At 43.0% G+C, this 25,966-nt stretch overlaps 1 protein-coding gene across 2 annotated transcripts in view; it reads left to right on the top strand.

Annotated features, from left to right (window-relative positions):
- The window catches only part of LRP5 (LDL receptor related protein 5), a 317,788-nt gene that overhangs the window by 101,800 nt on the left and 190,022 nt on the right, over positions 1-25,966 (top strand). For both annotated transcript variants that reach the window (XM_063945049.1, XM_063945050.1), the window contains exons 4-5: positions 9,126-9,322; positions 15,150-15,281. In XM_063945049.1, coding sequence (XP_063801119.1) covers positions 9,126-9,322; positions 15,150-15,281 — 329 coding nt within the window. The remainder of the gene's footprint in view (positions 1-9,125; positions 9,323-15,149; positions 15,282-25,966) is intronic.

Genomic DNA, 25,966 nt, shown 5'->3' with positions numbered 1-25,966 from the left:
GTTTGGTGCAACAGGAGTTGGACCATGGACAATGGGCTGCTGGTTTTTAGCAGCTATAAGCCTTTTATTATTATATATATATATATATATATATATATATATATATACACAAATGATGCAGTCGGAGACAGTCAAATCTTAGCAACGTTTCAATGCTTTATGCATTTTTCTCAAGCTTGTGTATATACTGCTGTTTATATGCGGACACCCGGTGCATAATTGAGAGCTGATGGGAGAGCCGGCACCTGCTGTTTTTTCTATATATATATATATATATATATATATTATGTATAATATATATTTTTTTTGAGCAATCTTTCTTAAAAGCGTCTTATACGTACCTTAGAGTCGCTCCAACAACTCCCCACCGGGTCGCAACAACGCTTACCCGTGTGTACAGTGCTGTTTCAGCTGTGTAGGACAGTGATGGCTAACCTTGACACTCCAGCTGTTGTTGAACTACACATCCCAGCATGCCCTGCTACAGTTTTGCTATTTGGCCATGCTAAAACTGATGCAGGGCATGCTGGGATGTGTAGTTAAACAGCTGGAGTGTCAAGGTTAGCCATCAATGGTGTAAGATATGCAGACGTTGCCAGGCTGCAGCCGGAGCACGGGGAGAAGATAAGGCATCTGTTCCGCTTAGTAGGGGAAACAGGAGACACAGCCGCACTGTTTGGGAATTGAGGCTACCGAGCAGTCGCTGACGCGGCTGCCACCTCGGCTGCACCAGCGCTGGGCCTCAGGGATCATAGGCTTCAGGGGTAGTATGAGGCCGCGATCCCTAGGGTTGATGTTGGCAGTGGGGAGTAAGACGCTCCCTTGGTCGCCCCTCCCCCCGGTTCATGACCAGTTTCCATCCATGAACTGAGTTCCCGCTTCCGTCTGAGATGCTGAGTATCTAAAAGGACCCCGTCGCAGCATAGGCGGCTGTATGACTGGTGCGTCTGTGTTCACTTGGGCGTCTGTGTTCACTGTAGGTTCACGGGGCGGTCGTGTACACTAATAGCGTCTAGATCCACTCGGCATTCATTAACGTATTGATCGATCCTGGAAGCGGGGTAAAGTCTCCCTGTATCCCACTCTCCTAAGTCTCTATCTACCTTTGAGTACGAATAGTTGAATAAGTGCCTGATGCATAATGAGTCTGTAAACTATTGCTGCTGGTTCTTTCGCTGTGCAACTGAATACATTAAAATCCTATATAAGGTAATGCAGTAATATGTTTCTCCTACATACTTAAAATGTATCTGTAGTTGATTATGTGCTCATATTGCTTATTATACTAATGTATAACCTGTGACTGATTGCTAGTGTGGTTTCCGACTTTACTATATTCTGTCAGTTTCTGTGTATTCCGATCCTCAATGCTGGTGCAAAGCAGGGAGGGAACAGATTGTATGTCACTAACAAATTTTAAAGTGATTGCAGTCACAAATTGTGTAGTTAACACTGTACAGGTGTGTGATTTATTTATCATGTCTAAGAGAGGCAAGGGTGAGGAGGATACACTCTCCACAGCAGCACCAACACTCATTTCATGTTTGTCTTGCAAAGCTGGGTTAACCTCTCAGGATCTGGTTCAAAATGGATTATGTGCAAACTGTTTTAGCTTTCATCAAAGCCTCCTGAATAATCTGAGGCAGGCACAGGTTCAAGTTGAACCCCCATGGGCTACTTTTGCACAGATATTATCCAGTATAGCTGAGCAGATAATGCCATCTCCTCCTATACCAGGGATAGGTTACCCTATTAACCATTACATGCAACATTCCCCCTGTGTTTTATCACATCCAGTATAGGAATCTGCAGCCTTTCAACAAAAACAGGCTGATAGGCCAGTGGAAAGTAAATCCCATAGACATTAAACAACATCTTCAGTCTACACATGTTTCAGATGAGGACTCGTCGGAGGATCAGGACTCATCGCACTCCAGGTCTGCACACAGAGACAATGATGAAGGCCTCGGCTCAGTGGACATACCTGAGCTAATTAGTGCTATGAAAGCCATTCTATCCTTAGAGGAAGCAGCAGAGCCTTTGCTTAAATCTAAGACACCTGTGTTTAAATGTCCCAAAACAGTTAGGACTGAGTTTCCTAGGTCAGAACAGCTGACGGAAATTATGCAAAAAGCTTGGGTTACACCCAGTAAGAAGTTTAGTATGCCAAAGAAATGGAATTCCAATTATCCTCTTCTGGCTGGGGACTAAAAGTAAAGTTTCCTTCCACATACAAATCCAAACCTATATTTCCAGCTTTTCAGACTCAAGGAAAGCAAAAGGAAAGGGTTATGGCAAACAGTCTCAATCTGACCAAGTCTGGTAAGACTAAAAAGCATTGGGCTACCAGAGGGCCGGCTTCCAAGTCAGAAGATAAGCCATCAGCCTGATGGTTCGGGCCTCCACCTGGGGGATCCCAGGGTGGGGGGCCGACTTCTTCATTTTGCACAGATCTGGCAGCAGTCCACCATGGATGCCTGGGTGCAAGAAGCGGTATCTCCTGGTTATGCGTTTGCCTTAAAGAAACACCCTCCTCAAAGGTTTTTTTTTTGTACCAGCCCATCTTCAGTGGAAACTAAGGCCAGGGCTTTGTAAGAGGCAGTTCAGAAGTTGCTTCAGTCAGGGGTGATAATTCCAGTTCCTCCTGCTCAACGAGGACAAGGTTTTTATTCCAAACGGTTTCTTGTTCAGAAGCCAAATGGGTCGTTCCGGCCCATACTCTATCTCAGTGTGCTAAACAAGTACATTTGGCTGCCTCGGTTTCATATGGAGACTTTACATTCCATTATTTTGGCCATGGAGCTGGAGTATTTTATGGTATCCCTCGATATCCAGGATGCTTACCTGCATGTACCTATAGCACTGTCCCATCAGTGCTATCTCAGGTTTGCTATCCTCCAGCAACACTTTTTTAGTTTCAGGCTCTACCATTTGGACTGGCCACAGCTCCCAGAATTTTCACCAAAATTTTCACCAAAATTATGGTGGTTATGGCAGCTTATCTCTGTCACAGGGAATAAGAATTTTTCCATACCTCGACGACTTATTAATCTTGCCACAGTTTCAGGAATTGCTTTAGTGTCATCTGCAGCAGACAATACCTTGTTTGCAGAGACACGGTTGGCTCATAAATTTCGCAAAGTCGTCCCTGGTTCCATCACAACAGATGACTCACTTGGGGGCTGTGTTGGATTCGAGTCTTCAGAGAGTAATTTTACTTCTGAACAAAGTATCCAAAATTCAGTTGAGGATCCAGGAGCTGCTACACAGTCCAAGGGTATCCATTAATGCAGCAATGCGTGTGATGGGATCTATGGATTCGACATGGTGGAGTATGCTCCATTCCATTCGAGGCTACTGCAATGTCTGATCCTTTCCAGATGGAATGGGTTACATCAGATGATGAAAACCCAGACTGTGGTCCTTCCTCTAAGAATAACGGGGTCATTAGCCTGGTGGCTACAGACATCCCATCTGGACAAAGGGACACCCTTTTGGATATCAGATTGGGAAATTCTGACACAGGATGCCAGTCTTCAGGGCTGGGGAGTAGTGTCAGGAAGAAGTTGCTTTCAGGGGCAGTGGACCAAGGAAGTATGTTGCATAGATAGATAGATAGATAGATAGAGAGATATATATATATATATATATATATATATATAGAGATATAGAGATACATATATAGATATCCAAAAGAAGCGGCACTCAACGGGTCTTTGGTATGAAAAGAATAAATCAACGGCGGAGTGACGCCTGGCAGAGGTTAACGTTTCAGTTTAATGTAAACTTTCGTCCGAACAAAGAATCAATAAACTGTACATACCTTTTATACCTTGTATTCACCATGTGAAGCAAGCAGCGTGGGTACTTATTGCGGCGCCTTCCGGTGACGTCGCGTGAGTGCGACGTGCGCTCTGCAGCGCCACTTCCGGTCGGGCCGTAACTAGGAAACAAAATCAACAATACAACACCGTCACCATAACAACAAGACAGCGGACGTCAGCCTCTATAAGTAACGCTAATTGTATAAATATCCAAAAGCGCAGTAGACATACCCATGCAAATTAATGCTATACAAGACAGTCCTCAGCTGCCAAACTACGATCTACCATAATGCATACATGATAAATACCGCACTAGCTGTAACTAATAAATCCTATAAGTTATGCTAGAGGAAACCGTTCCAATTTAATTGTTCATTCAGTCCCCTGGGTACCAGAGTATCCAGGGAGTGAATCCAGCGCGCCTCCAGCTGGAGAAGTCTCCTTGATCTGTCACCCCCTCTAATGTTCAGGGGTACCTGATCAATGATTTTATATTTAAGAGTAGCCAGACTGTGTTGCATCATTTTGAAATGTCTGGCAACCGGTTGCTCAGAGTCCGATCCATCAAGCGCATGTCTAATAGACATCCTGTGAGTGGCCATCCTTTCTTTGAAGCTACAAGTGGTCTTACCCACATAGAGGAGCCCGTGTGCGGTATTTATCATGTATGCATTATGGTAGATCATAGTTTGGCAGCTGAGGACTGTCTTGTATAGCATTAATTTGCATGGGTATGTCTACTGCGCTTTTGGATATTTATACAATTAGCGTTACTAATAGAGGCTGACGTCCGCAGTCTTGTTGTTATGGTGACGGTGTTGTATTGTTGATTTTGTTTCCTAGTTACGGCCCGACCGGAAGTGGCGCTACAGAGCGCACGTCGCACTCACGCGACGTCACCGGAAGGCGCCGCAATCAGTACCCACGCTGCTTGCTTCACATGGTGAATACAAGGTATAAAAAGGTATGTACAGTTTATTGATTCTTTGTTCTGACGAAAGTTTACATTAAACTGAAACGTTAACCTCTGCCAGGCGTCACTCCGCCGTTGATTTATTCTTTTCATACCAAAGACCCGTTGAGTGCGGCTTCTATTGGATATCCATATTGTCTGCTGCAACACAGATTATTGAAGGCACCGGGGCAAATACAGCACAGTAACCGGAGTGCAGGCTTGGTTTATATATATATATATATATATATATATATATATATATATATATATATATATATATATATATATATATATATATATATATATATATATATATCTCTATCATACATACATACATACATACATACATACATACATACATACATACATACAGAGTATCCCATATCCAAATATTCCGAAATACGGACTTTTTTGAGTGAGATAGTGAAAACTTTGTTTTCTGATGGCTCAATGTACACAAACTTTGTTTAATACACAAAGTTATTAAAAATATTGTATTAAATGACCTTCAGGCTGTGTGTATAAGGTGTATATGAAACATAAATGAATTGTGTGAATGTAGACACACTTTGTTTAATGCACAAAGTTCTTAAAAATATTGGCTAAAATGACCTTCAGGCTGTGTGTACAAGGTGTATATGATACATAAATGCATTCTGTGCTTAGACTTAGGTCCCATCACCATGATATCTCATGATGGTATGCAATTATTCCAAAATACAGAAAAATCCGATATCCAAAATACCTCTGGTCCCAAGCATTTTGGATAAGGGAGACTCAACCTGTAAAATATATATATATATATATATAATTATAGACACACACACACACACACACACACACACACACACACACACACACACACACACACACACACACACACACACATATATACACACAACTTCGGGCTATATATATGCCACTCATTCAGGCAAAGGACATCCTCCAGGGGAAACAAGTTCAAATTCACTCGTACGATGCAACGGCCGTAGCATATCTCAATCATCAGAGAGAAACTTGCAGCCAAAAAGCAATGAAGGAGGTAAGCCGCACGTTAAGGTGGGCAGAGCTTCATCATCTAGCCTTGTCCGCAGTATTCATTCCGGGAGTCCTAAACTGGGAAGCGTTTTTTTCTCAGTCGACATGCCATTCATGTAAACGTATGGGCTTTACACCCAAGGTTTTCCAGACTCTGGTAGACAAGTGGGTGTTACCGGAGATAGATCTCATGGCGTCCCGTCAGCACAACAAAGTTCCCGCATATGGGTCAAGAACAAAGGATCCCAGAGCGACTTTTGTGGATGCCCTGTCAGTGAGATGGGACTTCTGTCTGGCCTATGTTTCCACCGATCGCCCTGTTACACAGGTGTATGCGACAGGTAAAACAAGGAAAGGGCACCGTGATACTAATAGCTCCAGCTTGGCCCAGAAGACGTTGGTACACAGATCTACAGAGGCTGTCAATGGATGCTCCATTCCTACTCCCTTAACGTCCAAATCTACTGTCCCTGGGTCCTTGATATTACAAGCATCTGGATCGACTGTCTTTGACAGCGTGGCTCTTGAGACTTCCATCCTGAAAGCAAGAGGATTCTCACAATAGGTAATTCATACAATGCTCAGAGCAAGCAAACCATCCTCGGCTCGCATTTATTACAGAATATGGCAAGCCTATATTCAGTGGTGCGGTGACCGGAAATTTGACCCTACAGATGGAGCCTCTGTTATCATTGCTCCCTGTGTGACTAGGCACGCCCGCCTGGGCGCACCTAGTCACACAGCATCTCTGTCTGGGCGCGTACGTGCGCCCGGACGGAGACGCTCCCCATTCACTTGAATGGAGAGCGTCTCTGTCCGGGCGGGCGTCCATGGTTGGTTTTGGGTCCCTTATTCCCAATGAAGGGAACTCTAAATACTACTGCATACATTACCATCTTTAGACTCTAGAGAATTGTACGCTTCCAATTTTAAGGCAGTAGATTGGAGAAGTCTGTCCTGTTTCAGCATGACTGTGCACCATGCACACATTGAGGTCCATCAACAAAATAGCTTGAAATGGATTGAAATCCCTACCTCAAGCCAGGTCTCATGGGTGGACATCCTTGCCATACATCACTAATGCTCTTATGGCTAAATGGATCGAATGCCTACCCAGACCAATGGAGACTGTTCCACTAGCAAAGAGGTGACAACCATATTGTCCATAGTTTTGCAATTAAATATTCAGTAAGCACAGTGGTGTGATGTTCTGATGTCCACAAACCTCTGTCCATGTGCTGTATCATTTTTATCTTTTTAACTCCCTGACATTTTAAAAGGTAAGACCAGGCTATCCCTGCTGAAATGATTGTACATTCCTTTAAAGCAGTTTAATGACTTTCTGCAGTTTTCAAATTAAAACCGATTTTTATTTATGAACGTTCGCTTGATGAAAAGAACCGCTTGCATTGGGGAAATAATTGCTGACCTTTCAGTAAAAGCAGGAGTCCTAGTTGTTAACAGAAGCTGGAGATACCGTGTTAAACAGTTAACCACAGAGAGAGGGTGGGGTGATTTTGGGAGGTGGTGGTATCACTGTACAGAGTCAAATGGTGACCCTTTCCCAGAGAGTTTCAACATGATTGTTTAGACTGCTCATGTGTGGAATTTCACAGGAATTTTCCCATTTAATTTCTGAAAACATTGCTCTGCTGTCAGTAAACAGAATAGGAAGAAAAAAAAGATTTCTTTCTAAAAACGAAGGAGAAAATGGAGACACAAAGTCTGTCCTGACCGAGCTGCATTGAAACACCAGATAAATCTTTGTGTTGAAACCAAAACCATAATATGATTTAGTTTTTGCCAGTCTAATGACAAAATAATGTCCAGTGAAACAGTATAGGCAGAATCTGTTATGGAAACTAATTTCAATAAAAGTGGTGACTGCTATATTGCTGTTCTTCCTGTGAGGTGAAATTAGTCGTTTTAAACTGTGCAGAAGGTTACCTCCTAGTGAGCAAATAATTATGAAAAATGTTAAATAGGAAAATAGCACAATTGATTTCCTGCTCAGGGCCGTAACTAGGGGGGGTTCGCGCTAAGGGGCATGCGCTCCGGGAGCAGGATTTGAGGGGGCGCGCCAAGGAGTTACAGAGGAGCAAGTTTTTTTTTTTTTGTTTAGTTTTTTTACCGGTAGTGCTGTGCTGCTCCAGTGAGACAGCAGACAGCTCCCAGGGCAATGTATCTGACTCGCCTGTCTGCCCGCAGCTGGCTCCGACGCTGTGCGGGTGAGCTCCAGTACCTGGGATCTCTCCCATGTTGGCTACTGTCTTAAACTCTCTTTTTTGCCATGCAGCGCTGCGACTAGCATGCGGTGCACCATACAAGCTACTATAGAAGTGCACTGTGCACCCAGTTAGTAGTATCAACCTACGCTTTGCCTCCCAGATGGGGGGATTTGGTGTAGCTTATAGGGGGGTGTAGTGCAGTGATGTAGTGTACCATATAGGGTATGTAGTGTGGTCATGTATTGCAGTATATAGGGGCATGTAGTGCACCGATGTGGTGTAGCATATAAGGGGATGTAGTGTAGCATATAGGGTATGTAGTGGAGTGCATAGGGGCATGTAGTGTAGTGATGTAGTTCAGCTTGTAGGGGATGTAGTATAGTGATATAGTGCAGTGGATAGGGGAGTAGCGCAGTGATGAAGTGTTATGATATAGTGCATTGTATGGGGACACACAGAGGAGCATGTAATTGAACACGCTGGCGGGGCATGTGACGCATAAGGCATTTGAGGCACAAAGGGGAATATTGTCCAGTAGTGTCCCCTTTTTTTCAAAATGTTTGATAATCTGATTATTTTAGACTGATAGGGTTTGTTTTTTTTTTTTGTTTTTTTTAGGGGGGGTGGTAGGGGGGCTCCAAAATACTGCCTTGCCGCGGGGGGACGAAAATCCTAGTTTTGGCACTGTTCTGCTGGCCAGTATACTGTGGACTAATGCTGCCTTAGGGCCTTATTCAAGTTTGTTATCAAAACAAAAAAGCATACTAATGGCCAAAACCATGCTGCACTGCAGGTGGGGCAGATGTAACTTGCCGACAGATTTAGATTTGGGTGGGGTGTGTTCAAACTGAAATCTAAATTGCAGTGTAAAAATAAAGCAGCCAGTATTTACTATACCCAGAACCAATATAAACCACCCAAATCTAAATCTCTCTGCACATGTTACATCTGCCCCACCTGAAATGCAGCATGGTTTTGCTAATAATCTGAATAACCACCTTTAGTACCCAGTACTGTTATGTGTATGTGTTCCATGTGTCGCATTCTGGCTGCTAACGCAATCTATCATACTGCATGCAGGCAGAAGGTTGTTGAAGGAAGTCTCACACACCCATTTGCTCTGACACTGGCTGGAGATACCTTGTATTGGACGGACTGGCAGACTCGCTCTATACATGCGTGCAACAAATGTACTGGTGAGAAACGGCGGGAGATCCTCAGCGCGCTTTATTCTCCAATGGACATACAAGTATTCAGTCAGGAGCGACAGCCACATTGTGAGTGTATTGGGGGGGTTTTTGTCTGGTTTTTCTCCTTTTTTATTTTTTTTATTTGTGTAATTCTGTTTTTAGAAATATATATTAATGTGTTTAAGCCACATTTTGATATGAAATTGATAAACATTTATTAGAAGAAAACTATTTGAATGGAACTTGCCAGTAACTGTTACACTTTGGCTTCTTAAGGCATCTGAAGATTTTTGTGCCATCGGGCCCCGTGGTTCAGAGGGGCCCCGAGGCAGGGGGGGGGAAGGGGGCACAAAAACAGGTGCTGGAGTGTCTGTTAAAACTCTGCTCCGGCCGCCCGCCAATTAAGTACATAAAACAATTACCTGACCCGACGCGATTCACCCATCTACCCTGTACAGCACATTGCAGCCGCTGGAGGCCTCCCGACGAGTCCCTCCACGTAGCTCCGTCCCCGACACCAGCGCTGACTTCCCAAGGGTCTTTGGCAGTTCCTTGCTGGCCGGGTGAAAGGTCGTGCTACTCTGAGCTTTTCTTACCTCAGTCGCAACTCCTGACAGCCTACAGGTAAGCCACTGTAACCAACCTCCAGTCCCCTGACCCCAGCTTACAGTATGCACTCCAATTCCCACCCACCACTACTGTAGCCAGCCCACAACCCGCCACCCCCTGTAGTGTGTTTACCACCCCTATAGACATACCCCCTCCTGATCGTGTGCTCCCCTGTAGCCAGCCTCCACACACCCCTCCCCATAGTGTGCTCCCCTGTAGCCAGCCACCATGCCCCCTCCCCCCATAGTATGCTCCCATGTAGCTAGCCTCCAGCCAACCCCGTAGTGTCCACCCCTGTAGCCAACCTCCAAACTCCCCACATATATAACACACTCGTATGTATGTATGTAATATACAGTATATACATTCAAGTGTGTTGATAGGGGTGCCCCAGAGAAATAAGTGTTCTGGGCCCCAAAATTTCTGTTGCAGGCCCTGGTGCCAATGTCATCAGTCTTCAATGTAAAGCAGACATTTCACATCACAAGACCTGCGGTCATCAGCAGCGTTACTACTTAAGGTCACTTAAGCTGCAGTTACCATCAACAAAATACTTTTATCCACTGACCTCAGTTGAGCAGAAGCACTTCAGTTCATACTGCATTATATTAAGAAAGGTGCCACCCTGATCACCGTTGCTTTGTTGCTGAACCAGTGCCCGGACCATACTGGATGCCCAGAGTTTGCTATTTGGTGGATTTCAACAGGCGTACTTAGGACCATCCCGCAAGTCAAGCTCCGCATACTGGTGAGGATTGAGAATATGCTACCAACTCCCAATTGAAGGATCATCTATGGGATATTTCTCCCTCCAGCGGCCTAAGAAGCGGTAATAACTCTTTTCGGGACTGTACAATCAGCTCCTAAGCCTGTATATTCTGCCTAAACTGGTGTCCAGTTATTTAAAAGGAACGGACATTTCTGGTTCACTTATTCTGCCGGTGGTCACAATGACTTTTAATTGGTTATTAATCAGAGTTATTAATAAATGTTTTAATCTGTTTTCATTCAATCCATCTCATTTTTTAATTTTTAGTATTAATTGAATTCAGCGCTGCTATTATTGGTTTTCTTTTTGTGTAGATTAAGAAAGGGAATTAAAAACAAAACAAAACACAATTTCATGCTGTTCTGTTGTGTTTTTTGGATATTGATAAGCAAAATTTTCATAGGTCTTGTAGCCAAATTGGCTTCATCCTTAGCAGTTTTGAAATGTGTGTCGGGGCCAAGTTCGCCTTATCAAGTGATGTGTTTATTTTATACTCCTAAATTAATTTAGTTGAGATTAAAAGAACAATGTTCCAGGTTCAAACATTTAATCGTCGTATGAACCTATGCATTGAGATCCGGGAAATGGAACAGATTGGTGTAAACAATAAACCATCTAATTTTTTTATTTTATAAATTGAAAACCATTTTTTTAAAAGGACGATGACGAGAAAAAAATACCTGGTAATAGAATAATAATATGGTATGTAAACGACAACATTTGCACTGCCCAGTTATACTCTGTAAAGTATTTAAGTGCATAGTTTTATTTTAGGCTATCTTATTGCTTATTATATATTTAAATACTATCTCTTTACAACACACCTTTCACATCTTGTGACTGAGCAGCGCCATCTGCCAGTCCTGCCCCTTAAACCCGTTATGTCATGACCACCAGCTCTGGAAAGTAGAGCTCAATAGGCTGCAGGGTGCGTTTGTGAAGCGCCCTAGATCGTTCCGGGTAGCTTTGCAGTAGCACTACTGGCTCTACAACCCACATGCAGGTGCAGTGGAGCTTGACTGCGATATTGCTGACCCCAGGCGTCTTGCATCCTGTGCGAAGGTACTACTTGCATGCCCCTAGGGGACAGTGGAGTACAGTCACTTGCCTGTTGGTATTTTTTTATTTTATTTTATGAAATAAAAAAGGACTTTGGAACCAGAAAGCCTGGATTCAGAGGGAGGAGCTGAGCATCTGCTGGATGTACAGACAGGTCAGCATCAATAGTTAGTCGGGTCAGGCAATACTGATAGGGGTGGATCAAATGTAAAGAGGACCCAAACCTATAACTTGCTTTGAGCCCCATGAAATGATAATCTGGCTCTCGGGGAGGGATTGTGGCTTCAGACATGAAATTGTGTTATTATGCCCATCACTTCCTTGATGAACATTGCATAACTTTTTAAAATCTAGGAAATTGTGGTAGGAACAATTCAAAGTGCCCTCTCTCCCCCATTCTGACACACACACACAGCCTCAGCGGCACACTTATTTAACAGTTTGAAATCTCCTATTTCAAGTGTTATCTCTGGGTAGTTGCTTTCTGATTATCACGTGTGATCACCAGAGTACACCCCATGACTGCAGAAATCTATGAAAATCCGATAAATAGATCTCCCATCATCCAAGGAAAGGGACCTGTGGGTGCGGTCTGTGGTCACTCGCTCACAAGTGATTTGGGATAAGACTGGCAAACTGTGTTAATACATATAAAAACTAATATGTATTGGAATGCTGCTGTTCAACACAGGGAGTCACTCGTGTAAACAAACAAGATAAAAGAGAAAAGATGAACAGTGCAACCCAAGTACCCATTGAGTCAGGGAAAATGAAACAAAAAATGCTGTTCATTACAAATTAGGGAACCAATACATCAAACCAATAAATACACAGGAAGTGATTAAATAACACAAATGACAATAGTGAATATACTATATAAAATATTGTGCCACAAAGGTACATAGGTGCAGGTAAGTACACAGGAGATCCCTCTCGGCTGGTAGTGGCTCATTTTAAAAAAAGGTGTTTTTTTTTGTATTTTCCCCCTAGTCCTTTCATTCAAATATTTTAAAAAGAAAATCTTGATAAAGTGTTCCCTCCTTAGTGGGCCTCGTTATCTGTACACTTTGGGATAATGTCAGGAGCCTCGTAAATAATTTGTAGATTCTTAATCATATGGACCCTTGCTATACTTGCAGCTTCCCTCCATGGTATCTCCTTATGGTTTAGTTCATTGACAGAATGGAAACCTTGCTGACCATCTCAAAAAGGGAATAAAGGCCCATACACTCTAAATGAGTCCCCGCTAACACCGATATTGGCGGCGGCAGGGTGCCGGCATCAGCAAGTGCATACACACTTGCCGATGCCGGCGGGGAAGGGAGTGGCGACGGTCATGCGGCAGCTGTAGCGTGGCTGTCGTTAACGAGGACCTCCCTCGTCTGTACATGTTCAGACGAGGCAGGGGGTCATAAAGGACGTGCTGGAATGCGTATTGTTAACGATAATGAGTGTACATACTAGGTGATATTGTGAATAATATCGCTCAGAAAGACCTTTTGTAGCGATATTATTCACAATATCGCTTAGTGTGTATGGGGCTTAAGAGAACTGTTTGCAACTAAAGGCCTCTAAGTTACTGATATTTATTTGTGATGCTGGGCAGCCCACGTCTTTGCTAGACACGTGTTTTACGGCAGTTGGTAGACTCGAGTGCAACACCCGAAGACCAGCGAGTCTCTCCTCAACGAGCAGGCATCGAGATTTGTGGCTGATGGCCCTTACTGTGTTTTGTTGATAGATTAGCACTGTATATTGATGGGGTTATAATGCAGGATAATAACAGGCAAAAACAGAAAAAGAAGGTAAATACTGCCCATCACAAATTATTTTTCAATCTTAGTAGTGTGGGAAAACATGATACGTGAGGCAGAGGATACCATTGCGTGTTATCAGCGTCCAATATAAAGCAATATGTAGATCTCTCTCATGTTCTGGCCCAGTTTTTGATTAGTACTTTTCCCAATTCTTACCCCCTTTTTCTTTCTTCTATATCTCCTTTATTGTATTGTGTTGTGTTCATTAAGAAACTAAACTTTGATTTGAACTATCTAAATAACAATGTATTTTCTTGTAAATTTATGGACTGCATTGTTCACCGACCCCTTTATACACCGTTTATTATACTACATTAAATCTAGCTAGCCTGTCTAATAAACAGACTGTCTAATTCAAATGTCGTTATCTAGCTTTGCTGGACAGTCCATTGGCCGCAAGGTGCAAGCAGTGGTGAATTTGCCACTAGCCCTGCTAGGCCGATGGCCAGATGAGGCCGGTGATTTTTAGTTTTTTTTTTTACTTGTCATTACGACTTATTGGGGGTCATTCCGAGTTGTTCGCTCGTTGCCGATTTTCGCAACAGAGTGATTAAGGCAAAAATGCGCATGGTACGCAGTGCGCATGCGCTAAGTATTTTAGCACAAAACTTAGTAGATTTACTCACGTCCGAACAAGGAATTTTCATCGTTGAAGTGATCGGAGTGTGATTTGACAGGAAGTGGGTGTTTCTGGGCGGAAACTGTCCGTTTTCAGGGAGTGTGCGGAAAAACGCAGGCGTGTCGGGGAAAAACGCGGGAGTGGCTGGAGAAAAGGAGGAGTTGCTGGCCGAACGCAGGGCGTGTGTGTGACGTCAAACCAGGAACTAAACGGACTGAGCTGATCGCAATCTGTGAGTAGGTCTGGAGCTACTCAGAAACTGCTAAGAATTTTCTATTCGCAATTCTGCTAATCTTTCGTTCGCTATTCTGCTAAGGTAAGATACACTCCCAGAGGGCGGCGGCCTAGCGTGTGCAATGCTGCTAAAATCTGCTAGCGAGCGAACAACTCGGAATCACCCCCATTGTCTGTAAATTGTGGTGGTGGAGGGGGGCGAGGTTGGTACTGCTTTGGCAGTCAGGTGGCCCTGACATGAAACGGGAATTGACATGATGGTGGGCAACCGATAATGTTGTGAATAGGTGCAGCCTGACCCCTAAATTCGCCCCTGGGTACAAGTAAAAAGTACCGACAGGGCTGAGCACAGTGTAGAGCAGGCATTCCCAACCGCGGTCCTCAAGGCACACCAACAGTGCAGGTTTTAGTGATATCCAGGCTGCAGCAGAGATGGTTAAATCAAAATAACTGAGCTACTAATTAAGTCACCTGAGCTGAAGCCTGGATATCACTAAAACCTGCACTGTTGGTGTGCCTTGAGGACCGTGGCTGGGAATGCCTGGTGTAGAGTATCCTTATTATACACATGTGCATAGACCATGCCCATGTGTAACAACATGCATAACAATTCATTCTCCAAATTACCTCTTTACCAATATACAGGGATTCCTGGCTGTAATGTGCAACAACAGTGTGTATAATAGGACAACTTAAATGGTAAAAATAAAGATAATGCGCTTAATCTAAAATAAGCTTCTTTTGCTTAGAAATCTCACTGTTGGGTTTGCCCTGATTTCCTATACGTTTTATACCGGTTTCTTTCAGTCAACACTCCATGCGATGACAATAACGGCGGCTGCTCACATCTTTGCCTGCTGTCCCCACGAGACCCGTTTTACAGCTGCGCATGTCCCACAGGAGTACAACTGACCGAGGACGGCAAATCCTGCAAAATAGGTAAAAACAGTAAAGGGATGTATAGAGCTGTTTGATTTGTTACACTCTACTCTATAATGGTTTACTAATTGGCCGTTCTTATTTTAGAAGACGGTAGCCCTTGCTAAACTTTTTATAAACTGTATTTCTGGATCTCTTTGCTGGAAAGAGGTTAGAAAACATGATGTGGTCCTTTTGCTGTGGCCTGCATGCTATGAAAGTCCCCTCTCAACTGTATGGTAGCTGTGCTGGTTTTATTCTGTTGTCTAAAAACTTGGGCCTCTTGGTGCAAGAAAGGGGTTGATGAGCTGTCAGATTACGTGGGTCGTTCTAAAGGTGCTCACAAATGAAACAAGAGCTTTCATTTCCATTTTCCTTTACAGAGAGCCCAGGGTCACTGGAAGATGTGAAGCCACATGTCTGCGAGCAGTAAACATTTGCTTTAGAAATCAAACCGCTAATTTTTAGGCTGGGTCCATCAAGACTTTTTGATTAAGGACATAAGCTGCTCATTTACAAATGAACAGCTCCAGTGCGGAATGGGAAAAGTTGCAGCCATTTGTCAGTCTATATAATTGCTCCAAAGCCATGCCTTTCTCTTCCACGGTTGTCTATGGCTGCCTTCTTAGAAATTACAGGCGAACATGTCAGAGTGAAGGTTTTTGTCTAGCACAATTTATGCATACCTACTATGAAGCAAATGAGGCTTTTTCTCTACCCCTTTGTTTCTACATCTTAAATTGGAGACTAGCGTGACATTTAAAAAAAGAACTTAAACTTGCAGGTTGTACTTTTCTCACAGTCAGACATGAAGTGTTTTTTATGTTCTACATTCCGATAGCATCAGATTAGGAGTATGTTGGAGGCCGGTTCTGAAGGCATTTTCTGATGTTTTTAAATCACTTTTGTAGTGCAAAATATGAAGTCAAAAATCATGGTATTTACTGTGCACATAGCACAACATTGAGGTATAAAGGTTAATGTTAATTCGGTATGCGGTTAAATTACCGGCTGTGTTAATTCATTGGTCAACATCAAAGCAACACACATTGAACCCTTAATTTTTCAGTTCCTTTGTTCACCACAATTGGTAATAAAGTACCCTTAATTATTTACATTTTCTCTGTTGGGTGTTTTTTTTAATTTTATTTCTTCTTAAACCAATATCTTGCAGCTTACTTTTGTTTGCTTAATATATATAAAAAAGCATGTTGGGCCTTATTTATTAACATGGTGCAGTGTACTGTAATCCATAGTAACTAGTCAGATCTTAGTTTTCACTTTTTTACAGTTACCTGGAAAAGTGACTTGTTGCCAGAAGTTACAGCGCTTTTGTGCACCGTATAACATAAATGCTATTCACTTCTGTTGGTATTGCATATTGGTCTTAAAAAATACAGGTACATGTACTGCACAGTGAGTGTAACATAACTATAAATTATTAAAGTATAAGACGCAAATTATGCCACCAGTGGCGGAACTATAAATTTAGCTCCCCTCCGCCCCCATAGGCATTTTTGAAAGGGGAAACACCACTAGCTTGTACCCCAGTTTTGCACCTTGCATGCACAGTTATTGGCCACCACATGAAAGAAAATAAATCCTGATTCATGCCCCTTACATTATTTGTCATTTCTCTGGCTGGGTCCACAGGATTATCCACAGGATAACATTGGGATATTGTCGAGCGACCGCGAAAATGGCACCAACACGGTCACGAGCTTTCTGGCCTCCCAGGATTCATTGGGGCCCTCGCCATATAGTCCCGCCCACTGACTCAGTCAGATCAGTTTTTTGCTTGGTGTGGCAGGAAGCCGCATGGTCACAGGGCTGCTGTGAATAAAGCAGCCTAAAGCTTTTATTATTTTATTTTTTATAGACTTACTATATTGTTTTTTTAGAGCGACTTCTCTTAGCAGAGTCTTAAACGCATACTAGAAAGAGTCGCTCCAACAACTCCCCACCGGGTCGCAACAACGCTTACCTTCGGGTATCAGTGCTGTCCGTTATCAGTTATCAAGAGCGGCAGTGTACACCAGTAGCGTCTGAATCCACTCAGCGTCTTACGAGCGTATTTGCTTGGATATGGAAGTGTGGTAAGTCTCCCTGTATCCCGCTCTCCGGAGGCAGGGTATACAGTACTAAAAATTCTCTCTACTTTTTTTAGTATGCATTGTTAATTTTTAGTACCTATTGCATATGAGACCTGTATATTACTGTGTTTTCTGCATGTTATGTTGAAAAAAGAGCCAGTTAAAACAGAAGTACAATTTTTCTACTTATGTATAAGTTGTTATGGAGGTTGTATTCTCATATGACAGTCTAATGCTTTAACATGTGACTGACTGCTAGTATGTGTGCTGACTTTTCTGTGTAATGTCAGTCCTGTTCTGACCCTCAAATCAGGTGCACTGTGGTCAGATTGATCTCACCTCTATATACTGACATATAGGGTGTTTTTCAGTCACAAAATTGTGTAGTCAATAACAGATTATTACCATGTCTGTGAGCGGCAAAAGTGATGAGGAGAATTTATCAAGCACTCCCATAGCCCTAACATGCTTATCTTGTAAGTCAGGGGTAATTGATATGAATCAATTGGTCACTTATGAGGGTTTGTGTGCAAACTGTTTTGCTTTTCGGCGAAGTAAAAAACAGGAGTTGGTTCAACCACCAACAGAGCCACCATGGAATATGTTCGCAAAGACTCTATCTTCTATAGCGGACAAGTTAACTACAGTAGCACCACCTCAAGGGTTAGGTTACACTATGAACCCATACATACAGCTCCCTTCCTATGGCTTGGTTCCAGTAGCCTCTACAAGCAACCAAGAGACGGGTAAAACTAAGACAGATACGTCTATATGGCAGACTACACAAGATGATACATCGGACGATGAGACAATAGATTCGACTCCGTATGATGATCAGTCTTTTTTAGTTCAGATGATGTAGCTGAACTTATTAATGCTGTGAAGGCTGTTCTCTCGTTGGAAGAGCCAGCCAAGACGGTGTTAAAATCTAAAGCACCGGTATTTAAACGTACAAAATCAGTGAAAGCTGAATTCCCAGCGTCAGATGAGCGGACGGAAATGATGGATGAGTCTTGGGCAGCGCCCAGTAAAAAGTATAAGATTCCTAAAAGATGGGATTCCTATTATCCATTTCCAGCTGTGGATTGTTCGAAAAGAGAAGTTCCTCCAAAAGTAGATGCACATGTTCTGCGACTCGGGCATAAATCTGCTTTACCACTGTCATCTACCTCACTAAATGATGTCACAGACAGAAGGGTAGATAGCCTTTTGAAAAATATTTTTTCTCTAGTAGGAGCAGCGGTAAGACCTGCTATGGCTTCGGCCTGGGTAGCAAAGGCAATGGGCGAATGGATAGAGGAACTAGAGAATAGCATCCCTTCTCCTACTAGGGAGCAAGAGGATCATTTTTGCCGTTTAAGACAATCTGCCCAGTATGTGGAAGAAGCAGCAATTGATGTAGGTACAGTTGCTTCTAAAGCTTCAGCCTTGACAGTAGTCGCTAGTCGAGCAATTTGGCTACGTACCTAGAAGGCAGATGCGGAATCCAAGAAAGAATTGGAAGCATTGCCTTTTGTGGGTAATATATTATTTGGAAAACCTATATCGGATATCCTAGAATCAGAGGCTGAATCGAAAAAGGTCAGATTTCCGGCTACCTATAACCCTAAATCCAAGGGTTTAAAATTTCGCTCTTTTCGTTGGCAAAGCAAAGCGAAAGCAAAAGAGGAGCCTAAACAACCCCAGTTTAAATCCAGGGGTAGGAAGCAGTGGGCTAGCAAAAAGCCAGCTTCCAAACCTGAACAGAAACCCTCAGCCTGAAGAGACGGGCCTCCGCTTGGAGGATTCCAGGGTTGGGGGCCGACTCCTTCAATTTGCACACATATGGCAACAGTCACCAGCAGATGCCTGGGTGCAGAAGGTAGTATCTCAGGGGGGTATGGGTTCCCATTCAGGAGGCAGCCTCCTCAAAGATTTTTTTTGCACCAGCCCGTCTCGTATAGAGTCGAAGGCCAATGCCCTGCAAGAAGCAGTACAAAAATTACTGCAGTCAGGTGTGATTGTCCCAGTACCTCCATCACAAAAGGGACAGGGGTATTACTCCAATCTATTTCTAATCCAGAAACCAAATGGGTCATATCGACCAATTCTAAATCTGAAAATGTTGAACAAATACATATGGATCCCTAAGTTCCACATGGAGATGTTACGCTCCATAATGTTAGCTATGGAACCGGGAGATTACATGGTATCTCTGGATGTACGGGATGCTTACCTACATGTGCCTATAGCACTATCACATCAGTGTTACCTCAGGTTTGCCATCCTTCAGGAACATTTCCAGTTCCAAGCTCTGCCGTTCGGGCTAGCTACAGCACCCAGGGTGTTTACCAAGATCATGGTGGTTATGGCAGCTTGTCTGCGCAAGTAAGGGATAAGAATATTCCCATACATAGACGACCTGTTAATCTTAGCACAGTCGCAAGATTTACTGTTGAGCCATCTTCAACAGACGATAGTTTGTTTACAGAGACACGGGTGGCTCATGAATTGGGAGAAGTCGTCCCTGAATCAGTCACAGCGGATGGTTCATTTGGGGGCCATATTGAATTCAGACCTACAGAAAGTTCTCTTACCAGAGAAAATGATTAGTCAAGGTGCAGGTCATGGCTCAGGAAGCGTTGCAAGCCCAGACAATGTCAGTCCATGCAGCAATGCGACTGTTGGGTCTGATGGTATCAACCTTCGACATGGTAGAATATGCGCAATTCCACTCCAGACCATTGCAGCACATTATTCTGACCAAATGGAACGGAAATCATCAGACGATAAAGAAGCAGATGATAAAGATTCCAATAAATGTAAAAAGGTCTCTAGCGTGGTGGCTACAGACAGACCATTTAAACAAGGGGAGACCCCTTTGGATAAAAGAGTGGCAAGTCCTGACAACAGATGCCAGCCTGCAGGGCTTGGGGGCGGTACTCGGAAGCCTATGGTTCCAAGGAAAATGGACCGCAAGGGAAAGTCGCCTGCCAATAAATCTGTTAGAAATAAGAGCCATTTACTTGGCCCTAGTTCAGGCAAAGGACAATCTACAAGGAAGACCAGTCCAGATCCGCTCAGACAATGCGACAGCAGTAGCATACCTGAATCATCAAGGAGGAACTCACAGCAAGAGTCTGATGGAGGAAGTAACTCCCATTCTAAAATGGGCGAAACTCCATCTCCCGGCATTGTCAGCAGGATTTGTCCCGGGTGTACTAAATTGGGAAGCGGATTTTCTCAGTCGGCACACCATTCAGGAAACCGAATGGGCACTACACCCAGAAGTGTTTCAGACACTGGTGAACAGATGGGGTCTACCGAACATAGACCTTATGGCGTCTCGTCTAAACAACAAAGTTCCGAGGTATGGAACGAGAACAAGGCACCCCGTAGCGGTCCTGGTAGACGCACTGTCAGTAGAATGGAGGTTTCAGCTGGCATATCTGTTCCCTCCAATATCTCTGTTACCCAGAGTAGTGAAAAAGATAAAGCAGGCAAAAGGAGCAATTCTAATAGCTCCAGTTTGGCCAAGAAGGCATTGGTACACAGATCTGTTGAGAATGTCCATGGAAGCACCGATGCTGCTCCCTCAACGTCCAGATCTGCTAATGCAGGGTCCTTGTTGTCACAGTCATCTGGATCGCCTATATTTGACGGCGTGGCTGTTGAAACCTCTATCCTAGAGGCTAAAGGATTTTCGAAACAAGTAATCCAAACTATGCTTAGAGCAAGAAAGCCTTCTTCGGCCCGTGTGTATCATAGAATATGGCAAGCCTATATTCACTGGTGTACTGGAAAAAATGTCAATCTGAGATCTTTTAAAGTAGCTAGGATTTTGGATTTCCTTCAGGCAGGATTGGATAAAGGGTTGAAAGTTGCTTCCTTGAGGGTTCAAGTATCCGCGTTAACTGTATGGTTTCAGCAAAAGATTGCTGATTTACAGGATGTACGTACATTTTTTTTCAAGGAGTAGTACATATTCAACCTCCATTTGTTCCTCCTGCAGCTCCCTGGGATTTGAATTTAGTTCTTAAATTTTTCCAGGGTCCTCTGTTTGAACCACTTGAGAGAGCAGATCTTAAGTGGTTAACGGTTAAAGTTCTTTTTTTACTGGCAATGGCGTCAGCCAGAAGAGTGTCAGATTTGGGAGCATTATCATGTAAGTCTCCTTTCCTAAGTTTTTCTCCAGACAGAGCAGTTCTCAGAACGAGATCTAGCTATCTTCCAAAGGTGGTATCAAAGTTTCACCTGAATGAAGAGATTGTAGTCCCAGCTTTTCAGATATCGGGACTATCTGCGGTAGAAGCGTCGCTGGACGTGGTCCGGGCTTTAAGAATCTACATAGATCGTACTAGTGCCATCAGGAAAACAGATTTTCTCTTCATCCTCTACGGATTCCATAGAAGAGGATGGCCTGCTAGTAAACAGACGCTGGCGAGATGGCTCCGAATGGTAATATCAGAAGCTTATTCTCATGCAGATCTCCCTATTCCGGCTAATGTCTCTGCACACTCTACACGTAAGGTAGGTCCTTCTTGGGCAGCACAAGAGGGTGCTTCAGCAGAACAGATATGTAGGGCAGCCACATGGTGTTCCATAAACACATTCATTAGACATTATGCCTTGGATACTTTTGCCTCTCATGACGCAGACTTCGGGCGAAAGGTCCTCCTGTGCAATCAGGAGCGTCCCCACCACTAAAATGGCTTTGGGAATCCCAATGTTATCCTGTGGATAATCCTGTGGACCCAGCCAGAGAAATATACGTTATGGTAAGAACTTACCGTTGATAACGTGATTTCTCTTATGTCCACAGGGATCCCACCCTGACACATCTGATTTGAGGATCTAGACAATCACTAAACCTCTTCCTTCTTGTATGTAAGGGTGTGCATGTGTGTTCTTATCGCCTGTACAGGTCTCTACCTAATGTTCCTGCCTAAAATCGCTGTGGAAAGAACTGATCTGACTGAGTCAGTGGGCGGGACTATATGGTGAGGGCCCCAATGCATCCTGGGAGGCCAGTAAGCTCGTGACAGTGTTGGTGCCATTTTCGCTGTCGCTCGACAATATCCCAATGTTATCCTGTGGATACCTGTGGACATAAGAGAAATCACGTTATCAACGGTAAGTTCTTACCATAACGTATATTTTTCCTTGTTATAGGAATGCCCCTTACACATTGTGCCACAGACCGTAACGCCCAAGACACATTATGCCACACACCGTAACGCCCATGACATTTCTGCTACATTGTGTTGTGTAAACAAGGGTCTGTATCCCCTGCTGCCCAATGATTCATCAGTTATGCCTGTCGATTTCATCCTTATTTATCTGATAAGAGGCAGTAGTTTGCCCTATCACACATTTCTGCTTATTACAACTTATTATTTGAGCAGTGATTTTGTTTTCTTCTATAACTTGAACTACTTACCCTAAACTTATAAGGATATAATGGGATAGGATTCCGTAGAAATGTTTAGTTTGCGTCTCTTGTACAAGGAATGCAGGGAGTGTCCGTTGTCTCAGTTAAAACAATATACATGGTTAATAGGCAGCACTTGGAAAAATAATTAATCTCAATTGGAGTTGTGTATATTTGTTTCTAGTTCATCTGAGGGAAGCTGGAAAATAACCCAAAACTGAACTTAATAAACCAATGATTCGGGGGCTTCAAATTTTCATTTATCAATTTTATTTTTTGCTGCATGCACGGTTGGAAAAAAAACAGGAATTTTTTTTTTTTTTGTAAACTTTCTTTGGTTTAAACTGTTTTATTTATTTTATTTTTTAAGCAAATGTTTTTTTTTTTTTTTTTTGCATTAACGTTTTAATGAAAAAAAATATTGTACTCCTGTTTGTTATAATACTGTGAAACATTGCTATCTATTAGAAACCTTGATCAACCATGTTTTAATGCTTTCTAACATTAACAATCCAAAGTTATTAGGCTTTGATATGATTTATTTGAAATCTTTCAATAAAACCAATTTTAGACTAAATATAATTTAAAACGTGCAAAAGTACTTTTCAGAGTAACGCATAAACACAAAAAAGAAGTAGTTAAGCATTAGCACTGTATATGTCACTGGCATTAAACATTTTGAATAAAAACACTAGTTTAGATGCTTTTCAGTTCCCAGTCTGTTTTGAAGCTTCGAATGAACTAAACCAAAAGAAGAAAAAATTCTTTCTACACTAGCTGAAGATGATTGAGCAGTCAGAAGTTGTTCAGTACTGGGAATTACATTAGGTTTTGCATTGAAGTAAACATAAAGATTAAACCATGAGGTGTTTTTCTGTGTATTGCCTGTTTAATGTGTTGGTGTTTACTCTTTAAGACTCTGAGTGTTAACTGTGGTTTTACCCTGTCCTATGGCAATGTTGGGAGAGAAGCTTGATGCTAGGCAGATTTAGCGCCTCTTATCTGCTTCACCTCCCTATATCTTTGTTGTGTGAGTTTTACTGCATTGGTTCAGTTCACTTAGATGAAGACCACAAGCAACAAGAATGTGGAATAATACCAGGGATTCCCTTACAATAGGCTTTTTTTAAGAAGTCACTGTGTTGTGCCTGTAGTCACAGCATATAAAAAAAACAAAACATTTGGTTTAAACCAGCCAACCCTGTTTGCTGTAATGAAAAAGTTGCCTGCTATTACTTACAGAAAGCAGGCACTAGTTAGCTTGGTTATGCCTAGTCCAGCTGGCACATGCCACATCTAGCTCTAAGGGGTCTATTTACTAAGCCTTGGATGGAGAGAAAGTACCAGCCAATCTGCTCCTAACTCATTTTTCTAACCCAGCCTGGTACTTTATCTCCATTCAAGGCTTGGTAAATAGACCCATTAGTCCGTCTTCACAGAGATGCTGTCCCCCACTCTCCTGCAAGGACATAGTTTTGCAGAGGTGAAAAATGTCGCTTCTTAGCAGGGATTACTCAGTGGGGCCAATGCAGAGTTGTAGTTACTGCTGCAGCGCATGCATGTTACTAAATGGGGTTATTTGAGTTGTATGCATCCTTACGAGTAGACCGCCCATGTCTGTGTGCTAGATTTGATAATCATCCGTGTCCCAGCCCTAAACATATTGCAAAACATACTGTACATCTGAAAACAGCTGTTTCTAGGCTTCTGCACAACTCGCCATAACCTACAATTTCAGTGACACGGGACTGTGCTTATGTGAGAACCACCCCGTTTATATCCCAGTTTACACCTATTCAGTGACAAGCATTCTCTGCATTGCCCGTCATTGTGCGTACTTTTATCCGGAGCAGTTGTGTGGCGGCAGCATCCAGGATAGGCTCCGCAAACAGACTGCAGTCAACTCTGCAAGAACCCCACTGTGTTCAAGTACCAGCGTTCTTCTCCCATTGTGCGTTTTGCATGGTCTAGATTGAGGTTTTACCATAGTTTGGGGGTGGTTGTTTATATAGCGCTTGCAACACTGTATATTGGATATTTGTCTTTCATATAATGGAGGCCAAATATTAACTTGACGATTCCCTGACATTGATCACCTGATCAGCGGACATCTATGATACTTTAGGGAATCGCCAAAATCCAGCATGTTAAATTTCACAACTCACCGACCCTGATTTTTTTTTTTTTTTTGTAATCCGTGAATTAAGAATTTCCATCCCCTCCCCCCATGCATAAGAACAGGGGATTGGCCTGGTACAGAGTTGACGCATGGGCCCCTTAAGTCCCTGCCCCATTGGAGCTCAGCTTGAATTCTTTAACCTGTGAGTGCAAATGCACACACGCATGCTGGGGTTAATTTTGTCAGAACCTAATTTGCTCTGCAGACCCCTACACAAACACAGAGAGAACATACAAACTCAATACTGGATTTAAACAGGGACTAACTCTGTTTCCCTGTTTTCTTGCAGCCCAATTAGCGCAAAACCAGATCTATCCTTAAGGTTACATACATTATCCCTGCGTACGGGATGCCGGCTATCAATATCCCGACAGCTGCATCTCGCCCGCCAGAATGCCGGCGGCGGGGCGAGCGCTAAGAGACCTCTTACGGACTCGCTGTGCTTGCCACAGGATCTATTCCCGCTTTATGGGTGTCGTGGGAATAGCCCTGGTGCACCGAGATGCCAGCTGCTGGCATTGTCACTGGTCAGGATTTCGGCGTCTGTATCCTGAACGCGGGGAACCCGACAGCCGGCATTTTCACTGCATCCCCTATCCTTATCCTATGAATACTTTTTTGTGGATGTTGACTGAACAAAAATGTCCAACTGATATTGTTATACATACAAAGCAAGTATGTTTCTTTTAAAACATGTTTTATTTAACCTTCTAAGTACAGTATTGCGCTATGTAATGATTAATGACTGCTTTACTAGCGAGCCATAGATGCCCAGTGTTTTTGTGAATTAATTTTGAATGTTGCGTCCCTGACTGTGTAATTGATGTCTCTTTCATGTCCTTCTCCTCTCCCTCATTCTGAAAGCATTATTTTAGAGCTGCTTTAATTAAAGACCTTAGATTAGGTTGTTTCATTGACTCCATTACTCTTGTCCAGAAGTGTCATAGTAAATGTTGTCTTTGATCAGCAATTTGTAGGTTGAAAGGGTATTTATTAATTGTCCCCGCTCCGAGAACGGATTCTC

The sequence above is a fragment of the Pseudophryne corroboree genome, chromosome 11 (genome assembly GCF_028390025.1).
Source record: "Pseudophryne corroboree isolate aPseCor3 chromosome 11, aPseCor3.hap2, whole genome shotgun sequence".
Taxonomy (NCBI): Eukaryota; Metazoa; Chordata; class Amphibia; order Anura; family Myobatrachidae; genus Pseudophryne; species Pseudophryne corroboree.
This window is presented reverse-complemented; position numbering and strand designations above follow the sequence as displayed.